Below are 18,456 nucleotides of genomic sequence, written 5' to 3' on the forward strand. Positions count from 1 at the left end.
GGATCTTCTGTGGTTTCTTTAGGAGTTTTTGGGTGGGCCTGCATAGAGTTTATTGCCAGGGTCAAGTCTGCTGCTGATGAGGGCACGGGTGACCGTTTTCCTGGACTTGGTGGGGATTTTCAGGCAGGCAGGGCATGTGGAAGCAGGAGGATGAGACGGCGTTGATTTGGCGGTTCATTGTGAGCGAGGAGTCCAGGATGATGCTGAGGTTTTGTGCATGTTCTTTGGATGCGGGAGGGTTTCTGAGCGCTGTTGGCTAACAGGAGTCATCCCAGGTAGTGTGGGTCGAGCCAGGATGAGGACTTTGGTCTTGTCTGAGTTGAGCTTGAGGCAGCTGTCCTTCATCCAGGTGGCGACTGCCTTCATCCCATTGTGAAAGTTGCTCTTGGCAGCTGTGGGTTTATTGGTGAGGGAGAGAATCAGCTGGGTATCATCGGCATAGGAGAGGATGTTGAGTCTGTGGTGTCTGACGATGGCTGCGAGTGGGGCCACGTAGCTGTGGAAGAGGGTGGTGCATCAATAGTCCATACTCTGTTTAATGTGACTAGGGGCCTTATCACAGCTACTTGCTTAGTATTAGTTTGTATATATGTCCACTTTACTGCTCCCAACACTATAAGTAGGTGATGAAAGTGTGATCAAATGTGCTTGTGCATGAAAATATCAACGATCAGAGCAGCCAAATCTTAGGAAATATTGTTGCGAACGACCAGTATACACTAACAATAGCCCTTAACATTGATATTAAAACAACAATTATATGTATTGTACAATAAGGTGCATTTAACAACAAAGTGCCAAATAGACATATATATGTATAGATATATATAATATATTTGGTAAATAATTATTATGTTATTAAACAATGTGATGACTGTATGGTAGTCTGTGGTAGTCTGAGGTATAACCTATGTCAGCTGATCAAAATTATTTTAATACTATCTTGGTAAAGCTTGATAAAGGTGCTCTGTATCCTGGGCAATTGTTCTTATGAAGCGTAACGCCATGTAAGCTGGTCACTGGGTTTTGTGTATTTCAAATATTTTCCTTAATGTTTTTTTCAACGTATACTCTTTTTTGGGATAATTTTCGCTCATGGAAGTCTAGTCTGAGCAGAAAATGTACTGCAGGAACTATGAATTTACATGTATGCCTGGGCTACATGTACTGCACAAGCACTGCACTAGCAATGTTCACTGCAAATTGCATGAAAAATAAATTGAGCATAATAGATTCTGGAGCATAACTCACGTACATTTTTCTTGCAGATATCAAACATTTTATTTTTGTATTTTCACCAAATAGCATGCATAGTTTGCATTGAGAAATGTTTGCAAATTCATCCAGTCCTATTGATCAGAGCCATTATTGTTACATAATTATACAAAATTCCAGCAAGATTAAGGGTGATTATGTGGAATTATGTGAGGAGTGTAAACCAGCATTTTGCGCTCTTTTCTTAGTGCAAAATGCACCCTTGCATCAAAACAGAAGAATAATAGCGCTAAATGCAACAGAATACAAACAGCAGCAGTTAGCAGCAGTTTGTGCTCACTATGGGGCTGATTATGATGGTGGACGGACTTCAGTCCATCCGCCATCGTATCAGGGATTGGGAACGCCCGACATGCTGTTGGCAGTCCCATAGTAGGCCAGTACAATGCGACCGCCGTGGCCTATATTTTACATTGCGCCGGGTGCTGCTGGCTGCAGCACCCGCTGCAATGTAAAAATGGGACATGTTACATATCAGTGCACTACATGGCTGGCACCATGGTACAGGGATATGGAAGGGGGGCACCATAGGTGCGCTCCAACACCCACAACCAAGGGCCAGGGGGTAGGGGGCTCCACTGCGGTCCTCCAATGTCCCTTTCTGCCAGCCTTTTCATGGCGGGTAACCCTCCATGAAATGCCTGGCGGAAAGGGACATTGTAATCCCTATGGAGGTACCTGACAGGTACCGCCAGCATTGTAGGGACTACGAGCCCCTTCGCTGCACTGGAGGGCTCAAGAAGCCCGTCGGATGCATTGCAGTCAGTCTTTACGACCGCCACACGTCCGCCCGCCATCATAATATCGGTGGCGGTCTCCCCGCCACTATAATCAGCCCCTACCCTTGTCATTGATGTGCTCCTGTGGTAGGATTTCTATGCCAAATTATGCATAAATACATCAACTGGAATAATTACATAATTTTTGTGTGAAAAGAGTTAATGAAAATTACCAAAATTACTCCAATTAATCATCCGTAGTCCAAAAAAATAGTGCTAAAAAAATCTGAATTATTTTTTAGCACTATTTTTTGGGACACTTTATACAATTTTTTTTTTTAGCAAAATGGCTACCGATGATGATAAAAGTGAGCATAGCTGGTGAGTACCAATCAGCAAGCTTGACTGTTGGTGCGCACGTGAGGTGCCATTTTTGTTTTTTTCACAATTTTTGTAATATAAGCACATCTATAGGTGTGGTTTTTGGTAGTCACACCATTTGTTTCCCAGTTTTAAACACTAGATGGGATATATGACTGTCTTTTGTTAAAAAACACAATTTTTAAAAAAATAGGGCACGTAAAGTGGAAGGACACTACCTCTTAAGAAAGTGAGGAGTGACTGGTGTAGAATAAAGAAAAATTTCACATCCACTTGTATATGTTTAAGAGCCCGAGGTGACAGGTCTTTTGTGTATTTGACGGAAGTTGAGAGGAGGGCGACCTGTTCACTTTATTCCCTCTGCAGCTCCATATTGGTGTAGCTTGAAGGGGTTTGCCATATCTTTGTATAGCGTGTACCATAGTTCTTTGATGAACCGATTCATGTGTATGTCCCCGGTTGTGTGTAGGTCAATAGAGATTGGTGAGGGACCTAGCATGGACTCAAAATGTAATGTTTATACCTAGCTTGAGCCGGGCTGCTGGGTGCATGGGTGCATGTAGGAATCTGTGCATTCATTAATCTGAGCTCGTGATAGGACACACCCATCCACAGGTTATCTCTCTGATGGGATTCAGGGTCAATTCTGGATCCAAGATTAGCATGGTAAAGGGCAGAGGGCTGGCTGGTTGTCACCCATTGGACACTGGTGTTAAGTGATCTGGTGACCTTACAATATTGTTCTGGTATATTGTATGAGGGGGTTCTCCAGAGACACTTGCACCTTGATTGGGGAATGAAGTCTGCCTTTTCCTGTGATTGTCAAACTAAACCATCTTACCCAACTGGTAGAGAAGGGCCTGAAAGGACATTTCTATCAAGGTCTCTTGCCACCTTGTCACATAGGAATCGCAGAGGTGCCAATGCCGCCGGACTGTTTAACAGGCACAGCATGCCCCATTGTGAACAGCACTTACTTATGTTGGTGGGTGTTCCAGGAGGATGCTACCTCTTAGGGTTGCAAACCTGCTGAAGCTTTCCACAGCTCTCATGTTCAGGAAGTGACTGACTTGCTGTTGCCATCCCTACCCACCAAGCCCAAAAATAGGTGAGTTCCTCCTGACCTGAATCAAGGATGATGGCTCCCTCTACTGAAGAGCGGGGTGAGGGGAAGACTGGACATGCATGTGCTCTGTAGTGACTAGCCTTTCCCCCGAGGAAGACTTAGGGAGATTTAATGGCCAGAGATTCTCTGTATTTCTCACTGGTAACATATTTGCAAGAAAAGATGGGGTTAAGACTATTTCTGGGTCAATCCAAAGGGGTAGGTTTACCCAGAGACTATTGTTAATTGTATCCAACTGAACCCTCCAGTAGAGCTTCCTAGTGACTGAACCATTTGTCACAAAAGAGTCCCTTAATTACTACATCAACAACCTCTAGCCATACACTTTTGTGTCCTTAGTCTGGGCCATTGCAGCTCCTCAATTTCTCCTACAAGTCTTTCCCTAACTCTGTTTTCACCACACGCCCCAAGTTCACCATCCACTTGGATGCATCCACGTTTTACTTTAGAACATCTAATTGTTCCTGTGAGAGTTTCCATTTTTGCAAAATTCACAAAATTAAAAGAAAATACAAAAAGATGCAATTTTGGCACCCTAATCATGGAGACGCAAATCTTTCACTGCTCAGCCAAGTTCATCTAGGGACCTGAGGAGTTTCCACAATGCCTCTGGATATCATCCAATTATACTGCACTCTCTGACAGCCTTGAAAGGGAGGCATCAACTCTTGGTGAAACAAGAAGGATACACAGAGACTAAGAGTCATCTACTGTCGTTGGTAAAGGGAATAACTTGATGCCTCTATCTGCCAAGAGAGGTTTACACTCCTCCTTTTGGATGTTGGTGAGCACAGTGTGATTGGTTTAAAAAAATCTGGGACTACATTGAGTCTTTCAGGGAATAAAGATTCAGATTGAGGGGATACAATACTATGGGCAGACAGAGGTATGAGGAAAGTATATCCACGGTACAGGGCTGGCTTTAGCATTGGTGGCACTCAGTGAAACAATCTTTGTTGGCATACCTCCACTCTACCAAAAAATGGTGAGTTCTATGGTTTCATATTAAAGATATAGAGTATAAAAAAAAAGTATAGAGGATATTCTCAAATATCATATACATTGAATATGGAATACATATAGGGAATGGATATTAAAAAAACATCAGCCAATCATAACTTTTTAAAAAATACACATATTTTGTTTACATAATTATTCACATGTACTAAATGTATTCATTGTATAGAATACAATTTGTAGATTTTAAGTAAAATTAGCTTTACAGGCATACCTTTTTGCCAGGTTTTGGCATGGGGCTCAGGAAGCATCAATGTGGGCATTTTGACGGACCCACTTAATGACATGTGATTCTCGCCTTAAGTCGTTGTCGCAGATTCCCTCTGCTTCCTGTGCATGTGCTTGGAAGTGGAAATGAAGTGTAGCAGCAAACTTCTGACATTCACTACTCCACCAACCTAGTCTATAAAGACAGTTAAACTCTGGATCAAACACAAGACTGCAAGTGCGTGGCATAACCATGAGCACTGTTGTCTGTCTTTCATTTCCATAATTGCCCTTGTTGTGGAAATGAAAGACAGACAACAAAGCACAATGCTCATTTGTATATGAAACTTTAATTATGACCTCCTGAGTTTAGTGGCTGTGGAATACTGGTGCTGTGGCGCTGGTATCACCAGCATAAAGCGGGCACTGCCAGGTTACCCAAAGCCAACTGACAGAATATGTCTGAAAGTGACTCATCTGTATTTATCTTGAAATTATGAGTATGGTGGATATGCACATGAGCTATGCTTTCTATTGCAACATTTGTATTGTGCAAGTGTTAAAATTTAACTAAAAAAGTTACAAAATTAGGCAATCATGGAATTTAGTGCTAACAAAATGTTTAGTTTGTGGTAAAGCTAAGCAAAGGTAAGGCAGATATATGTTGCTCATGACTTCATTTTGCCAGGCATTGTATTTCAATATTGTTATGTTGGCTGTGTCTCAAATCCAGGCTTTTAGGATCACTGTAATTTTATATACACTGTCATTAAAAATGTCAAAGATTTCAGCTAATTTGTGTTGATTTTTCACTTTTTAGATCAATCTGCACAGACTGGAGATGTGACAAGAGTGAGAACATATCCCCTCCTTTTTAATGTCTCGATTCCCCACCATGAAGAGATCACTATGGCAGAATTGCGACTCTATACCTTGGTAGAGCGGGATCGCATGATGTACGATGGAGTGGATAGAAAAGTAACAATTTATGAAGTCCATGGATATGAAGATGTGGATCAAGGGGGCATTGGGAGAAAACTGGTGCAATTGGCCTCACGGCAGGTCTACGAGACCAGTAGTGACTGGGAAACCTTCGACCTGACTGAGGCTATTCGGCGCTGGCATCGGTCTGGCACCACCACCCACAGACTTGAAGTCCACATGGAGACTGTGGATGATGTAAGTGAGTCCCCTGGCGATGGGCAAATGACCATTGATACAAAACCAGAGACCAAGCATGTTCCCCTCTTGATCGTCTTCTCTAATGACCAGAGCAATGACAAGAAAGAGGAGAAGAAGGAGCTAAATGAGATGATCGATCATGAACAGCTCCTAGATTTGGAGATCTTGGAGGCGAACAACCTGAACGACGGCCCAAGTGAGGAAGCATTGCTCCAGATGCGGTCTAACATCATCTATGACTCCACCTCCCGCATCAGGAGGAATGCCAAAGGGAACTATTGCAAGAAGGCTCCTCTCTACATCGATTTTAAGGAGATCGGTTGGGATTCCTGGATCATAGCTCCAGCAGGGTACGAGGCATATGAGTGCCGTGGGGTGTGCTCCTATCCCCTGACAGAGCATGTTACCCCAACAAAGCATGCCATTGTCCAGACTTTGGTGCATCTGAAGAATGCTCATAAGGCATCAAAAGCCTGTTGTGTACCTACGAAGCTTGATCCCATCTCCATCCTCTACCTAGATGAAGGGGTTGTCACGTACAAGTTCAAGTACGATGGCATGGTGGTAGCTGAGTGTGGATGCAGATAGGAAAGAAGATAGAGCATGTATATTTCTTGGGGCAATATTTAATGAAGAAAACCTGTAAATTTGTACAGTTTTGATTTAATATTTAAAAGTTTATTTAATGATGTGTGTACATATTGTATGTAAACAATTTTCACGTGTTTCCAACAGGCCCACTTAGATGTAAAGTTTTAGAGACCCACATGACGGTCTGATAGGTTCTCCTATGTTCTCTGGTCACAAAAATATAAATATTTATATATGTATATCTGCTTCAAAAACTATACATATTTATATGTATGCGTAATGTGAACTTTTTCTTCATTTTATAGGAAAACATTGCTCTATATTTCTCTCAGGGAGTGCCACTTTTTCTCTTATTTTTAGCATCTAATGCTAATTTTTCACTATATAGTGGTGCCAGTATACTGTTGTTGCATGGGGTTCCACTGCCCATGAGACAGAGAGCTGTAGTGGTAATTCCCACATACTTGTTGACAATCTATCTGTTCTATGGTGCAGAAATGCAGAGTGTGTTCTGCGTACAATGCAAAACAAGTGGTTTCAAGAAGTGTGGGACCCGTCCAGCGAAGCGTATCTTCGTTATCCTGGTGTTGTTCACTGCAGGGCAGGAAAAGAACAAATGCAGCATCCGGAGATATTAGCTGCAATGTACCGCCCTTGCTTATGGTGCCAAATAACCAAAACTACCCTTAAAGGGCAATGTCAGTTTGTCACCTCATACTAAAGTACAAATATAAGTAACGAAGGGACTGTCTGAGAAAATAAAAGGGAATGTTTTCCAGTAATACCTAGAAACAATGTTATAATGTAATTAATATATGTATTTAAAGGAGGCCTCGATGTGTCAGGTATGAAAGAGCTGTTAAAACTGGTGAACTATAACAAAACACTGTTTTAGTATTAATTGTACTTGAGTAAAGAGAAACTCGAGGTATTGTCATATTTCACACTGAGAATACTGGTCTGATAGCAGGGTCGGACTGGGACATTAAATAGACCCAGGCAGCAAAATGAAATTGGCTCCAATTAGCAAATCAGATAGCTAAAAATGTGGCCCACATTTGCACATAGGGACAGTTTTGAACTTGGAAAGGCATGCTGGGAAGGTTTCTTGCAAGATTTGGGAGACTGCATGGGAGGTTAGGTTCAGGCAATGTTTGTGGTAGTATTGGGGAAATCAACAGTAGAAACAGGCTCATAAGACCATAAAACAGGCGAAAAAAAGTCAAAAAGCACAGCCCACACAATGACCTGTCAGACCAGCGCTTCTGGCACTGCCAAATTGCTCTGTGCCCTAGTCCGACCCTGTTTATAGTAAAAGCTGCTGACATTGCTACATTTAAGCCTAAAAATGTGAAAAACACTACAGAAAGCGCTTCCGCCTTCAGTGACCTACTGCAGTGGATTTACCTCTTTCAGGAAACCACAGCATCTCCTTAAAATAATGAACATCCATCAGACTATTCTGATTTATAAATTTGTTTCCAGTCTTTTTTCTGTGGTAGGTAACTTGTCAGGAACAGAATGCACAGGTGAGTCAGGAAGGGTGCTGCGATAATTGTAATCTCCCGTTAGTGAACTGACTGTCGGAAAAGTTAGTTCCAGGGTAGGAAGTCTACATACAGTATATACAGTTAACATATTTCTAAAAGCACTGCCAGCTGTTGCCAAGCTACTGTAAGACTGATAACCCTCCCTACTCTATCGCCCCTCACCTTCAGTCGCTGACAGAGCTAACCCCCCAAAAGCCGGTTTCCCATCAGCGCGAGCTCAGGAAGCACTCTAACCAGATAAAGCAGGTAGAATGCCCCTGCGTAAATAGTCTTGCACCAAGGTCTGGAAATAACACAGTAAGGACATGAGAATACATCAAATCAAAGGAAGAGACAATGCGTCTGGTGTAGACAAATAGTGTGGTGAGACTGCAGGATTTTGTTTCTATGAACGACCCGAGAGGTGGTAAGAGAAGTGAGAGGCAACTGTGAGTCAAAATGTAGGGATAATTTATTGGTCAAAGGTAATAGTGGTTCTTGGACTGAAAGTTATGATTTGCAGAATAGATATTTCAAGCGAGAATTTAAAGGCAATGTGGTAGATGCTTGAGTGGGTAACACGAGTGCAGTTTTCTTTATGGTGGATCATTTCTAGCTGAGTTAACTGTTTTAAGAAAGCAAAAGAATAGACAAACTACAGATCTACTCAAGGCAACACATTGATCTACTTTTTGGATGACTGGGACATGCAACTAGATTTTTCAATGAGGTGCACGCTATGGAGCGTGTGTAGGTCATTTAGTTGGGAGAACAGGCATAGAGAATGGGGAGCTAAGCTAATGCCATAATTTACGGAGTGAACTTGTTGCCAGTTGTTGCAAAACTGACCTGACCCCAATTTCTGCTGAACTAAACTGATGCCAGTTTCTGGTCTCCATCCCTCCATGTCTCCAGTATGGTGGTTAATGAGAGCCTGTGTGCAGTGAAGTGAACTTAATACAGAAAGTGGAAAGAGGGTAATCTAGAACATGAGTGAGCAAGTCTTGGTAAAGTAGAGATAAAGTGAGTGGTGAAGAATCTGAAGTAGACACTGGAAGTGGAAAAACAAGGCTAGAGTAGAAGAGCAAGTAGAAATGATAACAGGGATGAGGTGGAAAGAAAATCACGAAGGAAAGAAGAGAGAAAAGAAAAGCAGAATTTGGTCAGATGGCTGAGTGAGTTTCATGTTTGCAATTGACATTTCCGTGATCTGAAGCCACGAGTTTGAATCATGGCATGATCAACTTTGCCTTTGATCCACTGCGCATAGTAAATTGAGTACCATGTACGTTCTAGGTGTAAATGGAACACCTATTTTGATAGCACTTAAAAACAGCACTATATAAAAAAATATTTTTAAAGCAGTTATTAAGGAGTAACACTACCACAGACCAATAATTAGAGACAGGACAAGGATGTACTAGTACACTATATCACTATTTTTAATATACTCTCCACTAAGTACAAGAAAGACCAAGCCCAGAATATCTGATCCTTGTGAGAAAATTGCTCTGGATTGACTATGTCTTCTTTCTATCACCACATCAGTGACTAGGAAAGGCAGAGGTTGGGAACATGAATATCAACGTCACAGTCGAAAAACATAGTAAACACAGATAAAAGACGGAGAGACCGGGATAAAACGCTTTGATTTCCTACAAATTGCATAAGAGAAATTTATGAGTTTGAGAAATACAATGAGGATAGTTTCATCTTTTTGCTTATTGTTTCAAAAAATACTATTGCCCCAAGCTATTCCAGCATATGGGTAGGAAGAGAAAAAAATCTCTGAAACCCAGGACTCGGCAAGTCATATTCAGAGAACAGGCCAGTGGAAGAACTCTTATATCTCTCGTCGCCATAGCAGGGGGAAAGGTACAATGGTTTCCGATCATGTCTTCCATGCAGTTACTCCCTCTGTTCCCATATTGCAGTATTTGCTACTATTATTGGTCCCTGATATTGATGCTGCTCTGTCAGCTTTTCTTAGTGTTCCTTAACCTCTACCTCTATGGAGAATAGAAAATAACAAACTCACATCATGGAATGTGTCTGCTGCCATCGACATTGTCGATACTGCTGACTAACATTCACATTATACAGTGTTATTGTTCTCTAATGAACCTGCGACATTTCCAATGTACCCAAAACATCAATCGTCCCAGTATTTGTTCATTCAAATGGAGTCAGTTGCATATCAGCATACCCTATACAGAAAAATTGTCTTTCAAAAATATTGTGAACCTTATATAATTAACAAAAAGATGGCCCCATTAGGTGTACATTTTCTATTATTCACTCTAATGGGGGCATATCTTTGTTGATATTTAAGACAACATTTCTACATTAGATCATAGTCCAACAATAATATTCTTATACTGCACAAATGAGGTAGAATACGCGGCAAGCAGGGGCGTAGCTTATATTGGTGCAGTAATGGGGGGGCACTTCCTTCCTTAGATTAGGGCCCATGACACACTGACCACACTACTGGCTGTAAGGAAATTGTTTAAAAAGAACCACAATGGTAAAGTCTGATAACATGAATATTGTTCAATGGTAAGAAAGTGGGTGTTTTTAAAAGTCATCCCTCACGCTGACACCTTTGAAAATGTTACTCAAGGAAAGAACCTCATTGCCAAAGGACATGCTTAAAGAGATAACATTTTCCTCTGGAAAAAAGTGTCAAAAATGATACAAACTGAGTAAAAATTGGCTCTTCTACTGCAACAAAAATAGATTTTTACTTGGAAAATATTTGGCAGTGCTCTGTGCTTATCTCCAAACCATGAGTTCCTTTGAGTCAGTCCCTGCCCATGACAGCCTTTGTATGTCCTTCAGTTTACCAAGAACACGAGCAAAGGCAGAAAAAGAGCAGAGCTCTCCTGGACATGAATGTGGAACATGTACATTTGAAAAGAGGAGGCTTCGAGCTACACTGTCACATGCCTTGTTTCCGCCACTTTCCTGCTGCAAATCGGGGCGATGATAAGGAGGTGTCCGTGTCGAAAAACAATGGGCCCGTCACGTTATTTTTACAGAGCTGCGCATTGACCGGATTCCTGGCGGGAGTGCAGCTGACGCGAGTCCGTTCTGGCTTGGGCCAGTTCCTACTGTACACCCCCACCCTCCCCTCAGCCATCTGTCCTACGCTTTTAAGGCAACACTCTTCTCAATGCACATGATAAGAAGGGTTGTCTGCGAAGGAATCAGCTGGACACTTCACTGGGATCGACGCAGCCTCACTGAAGAGGGGAAAAAGACTCTTGTTATCACGCGCCAACTCCAGTCAGCACCAGCTGCGTTCACGCAACCCGCCCTCGCGCTCCCCTATTTATTACACTATTTATTGACTTGTTGGTGTTTGTAATATAATGTACAGTATGTTAAAAAAAGATTTATTTTTGTGCTTCGATGTAACCTCCACTCAGACTTTTTGAAACGTGTGTAGAAATCTTATGAATTGTACAAATGAGTGTAAATACAACCTTGCCAAATGTTTCCTCTTGTTTTCTCTCTATGTGCTTTTTTAATTTTAGAATACCCGTTTGAGATGACGTATTTTCCTGGGTCTGGGTATGGAATCTTCAAATGTGATCGTGATCTCACGAGGATGAGAGGGCATCGAAACAAGAGCACTGAGCTTGGACTGACCCAATTGCAAGAACTTCAACCACAACACTATGAATACACACGACCTTTATGTTAATTTACCACACGATATAAGGTGCATCACAGAGAGGAGGGGTTAAAGCGGCCGACACTTTGTATCTGTATTCCTACTCAGGAATTTAGGAGAGACGCTCAGTTTTTTTTCGAATTAAAATTAATAATCTCATGAATTTCTCTCAATCTACTTATTACTTGGAGGAATGTGGCCCCTAATTACATCATTTTCCATAGTAAACTTTATCTATGGAAGTAAAGCAATATTCCCCACCTGAAGAAAGGGTTGCAAAACATGTCTTATTTTGTTAATAACACACCACCAACCAGACCCTGCCTAAAGGCTGTACTGTGCGCTTTAAAACTGTCACTCCCCGTACAATATGGGTACTCAGGGCCCTGAATAAAGGTGACTCTTATAAAACCACCCAAAACCGGCCTCCATATCATAATGCATCCAAGTGACACACTTGTAGAGTAGGGTGATCACATGGTATGGAGGCAAATTTTGGTCAGGACTGTAAAAATTAAGGACAAAAGGTCAAAATTCAGGCAAACATTCAGGACAAAATATCAATTTTACAGACAAATCAGGGAAGAAGGCCATACTCCACTACTTTATCAGTACATTTATTTATTATTTTATGTTACTCTATTTATTCACTGTATTATGTATGTGATTGCCTATAGGCATGGTACATTCAAGTGGAACATTATGTCCTTGTTCAATGGAAAACTGATGCTCTTGAGCACAGGGTGAAGAACATAACTTACACTAGAATCTACCTAATTGTTTTTGGAGAGAAAGTAACAGCAGCATTTTGATTATGTTTCTGAACATTTAAACCTGATGTCAAACAGTTTTGAAAACATCAAAGTAAGAGACTTCAAACCTAAAATAAAATTGACGAGGGATAACAAAAGTTGCACAACAGTTGGAAAAATCCCATGAGTACTCACTCCATGATCATATCAGTGACTGGCCAAACAGTACATCACCATGTGCTGTGCATCAGACCATTTCCCACAGTGTAGCATGCCCCTACCAATGGCATAGTGCATCACCACATATGGCACAGGCACCACCACTCTCAGTGTACCACCTGCAGCAAAGTGCACCACCACCCTCTCTGAAGTGTTCATTAGTGCTCTTGTGGAGACAGTTAGGCCTAGGCCAGGCCGAGGTTAGTCGAACATCTGGCACCTAGCCTCTCTCACAGGTGCCACACACACATGCCAACCAGGAGTGTGGAGCAGAATCCTGGAGAGGACTGAACCGGAAGAGGTTTTCAAAAAATGATAATATGGTTAAAAGGTTTTAGGAGTACAAAACAAGCTGCCCTAAGCTTCCTCCTTCAGAGCAAGGGACAGTAAGGTAACTCCCATTGTCAAGCATGAAAAAGGTGCATACATGGGAAAGTGAAGGGTCTCATAGAAATATAATATAAAAGATCCTTCTGTTCAGAAGAGTAGTCAAAGTTGCACGACAGGCAGTGTGGAGATGGGCCTGCATAATGCGTTGTAACAGATACAAAACTGGAGAGACCATACGTTTCGCTCTGTGGTTGCAATATCAGTCATCGAGCAAAATGTTGGCAATTTCTTTCCATGATATTCTACTGTGGAGAGTGATGTTCTGCAGTGTGACAGTGTGAAGTGTATTGGTAGCAGTGGGGACTTTGGTGTGGGATGGCCAGTGGCTTTACTAAAGGGAGTTTCTGCTCATATAGAATACAAAACGTACTCAGCCTTTTATTCTCTCCAGGAGGATAAAAACAATGGGTCTGGGTTTTGTAATAATGACTTGAAGCAGTTAGTGTTGTGCGTGATACATAAAAGGCCAGTATGATGGCAGTGCATATTTTCCACTCTGACATTATACTGACAAAAAGGCCAATTTATTGGACTGGGTTTATTCCTTGCATGTTACAAGGATGAGACCCTTTTGCCCTCAGTGCCCAACTGCATGTATATTTGGTATGCTGCCTTCTTATTTTGGCCCAGGCGTAATGCTAATTTAAGAGTGTTCACAGTGGCTTAGGCCTGGCACTGACCATAAGACTTCAAGACTTAGCGCTTTTAACTCTGGGAAGAAAATCACTAAACTTGACCCTGATTGAAGCTACTACTGATTACTCTGCATGTGGGAACCCAGGACCAGGGAATTGGCAGGTGAGGGTAGGGATAGAGGGAGTGTAATTTAGAATATCTTTATTCGATTTTCAAAAGCAATCATAAAAGTACAATAAAACAGTTTAAAATCATCAGTGACAGAGAGGGAGTGAGGTGGATATAGTGCCAACACGAGACGGCCCACAGGATCACATATTCACGTGTGTTCACTGAATCATGAACTATTAAGTACAACTGTGTGATTACAGTACTTTTATTCATGTGAAGATAAGCACTGCGCTGAACATGAATTTTAATGTCTCTCTTGGTGAATTGCTGAGTGCTGATATGCCTGCCTGAGAACCTGTGCCTACTCTCCCTCTCTACCCTGAGAGTCAGTTGCAGAAGGGGCTGTACTTGGCCTGGGACTTCAGTGACCAATGACGATGTGTACATATTTCAGGTAAAGGACGGTAAGGGAAAACAGGACACAGTTTGTATATAGACATAGTGCTTTGACACGTCAAAGGGAAATTACTTATATTCATCTTGTGCTGGAATATAGCATTAAAGTAAAGCAAACAAAATTTGCTTCCCTACCTACCAACTCATTTGAAGCTAAAAGTCAAAATCAAAGGCACCAGACACACCCCTGGAGCCGACAGCCCACCATTCTGCATGCACTGACAGAGCTGGTTCACATTCGAATAAATTTAAGCTGAGGACAATCGCAAGAAGAGACAGCTCAAGATCAGTATCATCTTAAGGATTTTGGGGGCCATGGGCAAGACATACTTTGGGGACCCATGTACAGAACAAATTTGAATTTAATGCCATTTCCTGCTAATTCCACCTTGCATGCTGCCGAAAAGTACTGAATTATATCTTAAACTTTAATAGGCTCACAAAATACACTTAAAATCTGTCTTGGTTGGTACCCTTACAGTCATGAAGAAGAGACTGGGTCAAGAGACAGAGTCACAGGTAGGCACAGTGCTTAATTTGAGCTGGTGGCTTCCAGTGCTCAGTCCGAGCACTTAATCATCAACACTGGTGCTTTTCATGAGCACCTATTAAGGACACACTCATTTACATGGAGATTAAGGGCCCCATTAGGATGTCGGGCGGATCACCACCGCCATGAGGGCGGTGCAGTCCACCCGACATCCTTCCCTGCCTGCCACCCGAAAGACTGTCTGCCGCGGCGGAAAAGGGTTTCATATGGTGGCGGTGCCGGTAAGACACCGCCATCCATATTAGGCTGAAGGCGGGGACATGCTTTTCCGTGGCGGCAACGTTGTGCATTGAAGTGCACAATGTGCATTTTTAGCATTGCGGCGGGCCGCCGCCCGCCACAATGTTAAAAATGCGGGATGCGCCCGCCAGTGTGGCGGGCGCATCCTAATGGCCCCCACGGGACCGCCCCCCTGATGGCGGGCGGTCCCGTTTTACATCGGGATGGGCCCCTAAGTGTTTTGCCCAGAATCACAGGATGTTGAGCTGAAGCAGAGACTTGATCCTGGATCTCCAGCTCCAAAGTCGGCTGGTCTGGCCACCTCTCCGCATCCTCTTCACACTTTCATGGTTGGTATTTGGTTCTGTTTTAGGCAGGGCTAACAGGAGAAATGGGCTGGTGCAAGCTGCCTCCTGACGAGAGCCACAACAATTATATTTTTTACAAATTAACCACTGTGTACACAGAGAGGGAGAGGGGTTTAGACAGACAAATAGACTAGACAGAAGTTTAATAGAGAGAAAATTCACTTTCCCAGGGTCCCCTCAGAAGATCGAGGCCCTGGGCAATTGCCCACATTGCCTATGCCTTACAAATCTCTCCTTGAAAGCACAAAGCTGTCAGAAATCACAGACAAAAGATGTCCATGAATCATCAATAGGAGACAATAGTCCGTGCAAATTAAGATGAGTGGGTCACCCTATGGTAGAGCCTACCCTACCTTCTTTTGACAACAAAGTAAACCGATGAACACAAAGCTCCCTTAGTGGCAGAGAGGCAGTTTTTGCATCTCACTGGCATGTGCATTGCCCATTTGCAATATAGAAGTTTTTGGCAACACGTGTGAAAACATGCGACATGAACCCTGCAGCCCTGCACTGATGCATTAAGTCAGTATGTCTCTGCCATGCTGTCACCCAAACTGGGTTGGGTATAAAAAGTTACCCTCTACTACTGTGACTGACAACCCACAACAGTTCCCCTGTGGTGTATAGGTCTCATCCACAGGCCGGGGGTCATCATGATGGCATAGGGCAGAGTAGTGCACCACCAACATATAAATAAGGCCCTAAATACTGATAATTATAGAACTTGTTTTCAATATAGTTTATTTATCTGAATTTCTATATTACTGGAACCTCGTTGTGAAACACCCAGGGAGATGTGGTGATAGGCCATCTTTGTGCAAACATTGCTTTGTTTTAGCTATAATACCATGCCCGCATGCAGCTGCATAGTGGCTGTCCTATTCTTCATCCATCACTCCCCACATATAATATGAAATCGTAAGCCTCTGAAAGTAGACTCTGCCAGTAACAATTTCCCAAAAATACCTGATGCCTCAGATGACAAGTTGGTACAACATCAGCCAAATAGTGAAATCAGCTACCCTACTGACATTTGGTGGCACCGGTCATGCTTTCTCGCCCCAGCCGAAAACAGCACTCCCCTAAAAAACATAGGTAAGAGAGAAATTCCTCTTATATCCCAAATAGTGGTCAAACCTTCAGTAGCCACGGCTTATTCTATTAATGCCTTGCAATCCCCATTTTTGATACAGTCATATGGGCTGATATAGAGTTTGGTGGAGTGGGTTCTCCCCCACAATGGCAACTGAGTACTCTCTCAGCCAAAATGATGTTTATCTGCATGATTTACAGATGGGTGGACTGTAACTATATCAGTGAGGATGAAAAATGCAAAAGCAATGCAAAAGGTTAGAAAGGAAATGGGGACTGAACTATTGTATTGAGGCCAAAGATCCTATTACTCTGCTATTGCACAAGCTAAACGCTCGCACCATGCCAAATGTATGGCCCTATCTGGCAACAAAGCTAGAGAACTTTTTAACATTGTACAAAGTCATGTGACACCTAAAGCCATGACCAGTGCCCATGTTGCAACTCTCTCATGGTGTGAAGAACTCTCAAATTGTTTCATCATTAAGTTAGAGCAATTCAATCTCACTTTTGCAAATTGGACGCCCAGGCCATTATGGTGCCCCTTGTTCAACAAACCTCTTCTCCTTTTGAGGCCACCCTCTCCCCTTTTGACGTAATCCCACTGGCGGACTCCCTGGCTGCTCTGTCCACTGTCAAATCAGGTACCCCTAATGATCCGTGCCCTGCCAAACTTTTGGTTAGCGCAGCCACTGTAATCAACTCTCTCCTGAATCAGTTGATTAACAGCTCCCTGGCATCAGCCAATGTCCCTTCCGCCTGGAAGCAGGCGTTGATCATTCCCCTTATTAAGAAGGTATCCCTCAATCCCAATCTCCCAGCCAGCTACCGACTGACCTCGTTTCTTTCCAGCCATTGCTAAGGTCTGTGAGAAGTTGGTTAACAAGCAATTGACCACCTTTGTCGAACAGCACGGCCTTCTCCACCAGGTCCAATCTGGTTTTAGAGCCTCATACAGCACGGAATCAGCACTGGTAGAAATTGCTAAAGCCAGACACGAAACTTTGGATATGGGGGTGCAGAACAGCACTGGTCCTGTTGGACCTGTCTGCTGCTTTCAATACTGCCCCCCACTCACTTCTCCTGGCCCGCTTGCAACAGCTGGGTATCTCGGGTTCCACTAGCAAGTGGCTCAAATCCTTTTTGGAAGGCAGAACACAGCAAGTTTAGACCCCCGCTTTTACGTCCACTACTCAAGAACTTCGTACTGGGGTCCCTCAGGGGTCCGTGTTAAGTCCGCTTCTGTTTAACATTTATATGTCACCTCTCATTCAGCTGGCAGAGGAACTAGGTGCTAAAGTTGTCGCTTATGCTGACGACACTTAGCTTTTGTTCACTTGGAAGAAGCATGAGTCTTCTACTGCTCATGTTAAAACTTGTCTTGCAGCTGTGTTCAATTGACTCCCCTCCGCACAGCTCAAATGCAATTAAGATAAAACTGAGATTTTATTCTTCGTCGACTTCCCCCCTTTGTTATGGCACACTTTTTGGCACTATGAGTCCCCCAAGCCTTCGCCCGGGGCCTCCTGGTCAAAAATGTTGGGATTTGGTTTGATGAAAAGCTTAACTTCGGCAGCCAAATCAGTCAATTGTGAGGCACCTGTTTTGGTATACTGAAGCTACTCAAAAAGTTTCTGCCTCTTCTCCCCTTAGCAGCAAAAGAAACAGTTACTCATGCGCTTGTCACCTCCTGTATTGACTATGCCAATGCACTCTATGTAGGTCTCCCTGGTTACCTCCTGGACAGATTACAGGTGGTCCAGAATGCCGCTGCCAGAATGCTCCTCAGCCAAATGAACTAGTGTCAGGCAGCATCTACGTAACCTTTACTGGCTCCCTGTGAGTGTAAGGGTCTAGTTCAAGGCGCTAGTAAGGGCTTATGCTGGTCTTTATGATTATGGCCCTGTCTTCCTTAGGAAGCGCATTCAGTTCTACGTCCCCAGTAGGCACCTGTGCT

At 42.9% G+C, this 18,456-nt stretch overlaps 1 protein-coding gene across 1 annotated transcript in view; it reads left to right on the plus strand.

Moving 5' to 3' along the window:
• BMP10 (bone morphogenetic protein 10) overlaps positions 1-11,823 on the plus strand; it is a 67,995-nt gene extending 56,172 nt beyond the window's left edge. Inside the window, exon 2 of the mRNA XM_078666652.1 lies at positions 5,546-11,823. Within this exon, the coding sequence (XP_078522778.1) occupies positions 5,546-6,495 (950 nt within the window). The 3' untranslated portion in view covers positions 6,496-11,823. The remainder of the gene's footprint in view (positions 1-5,545) is intronic.
• The last annotated feature ends 6,633 nt before the right edge of the window (positions 11,824-18,456 follow it).

Source organism: Lissotriton helveticus, chromosome 11 (genome assembly GCF_964261635.1).
Source record: "Lissotriton helveticus chromosome 11, aLisHel1.1, whole genome shotgun sequence".
Lineage (NCBI taxonomy): Eukaryota > Metazoa > Chordata > Amphibia > Caudata > Salamandridae > Lissotriton > Lissotriton helveticus.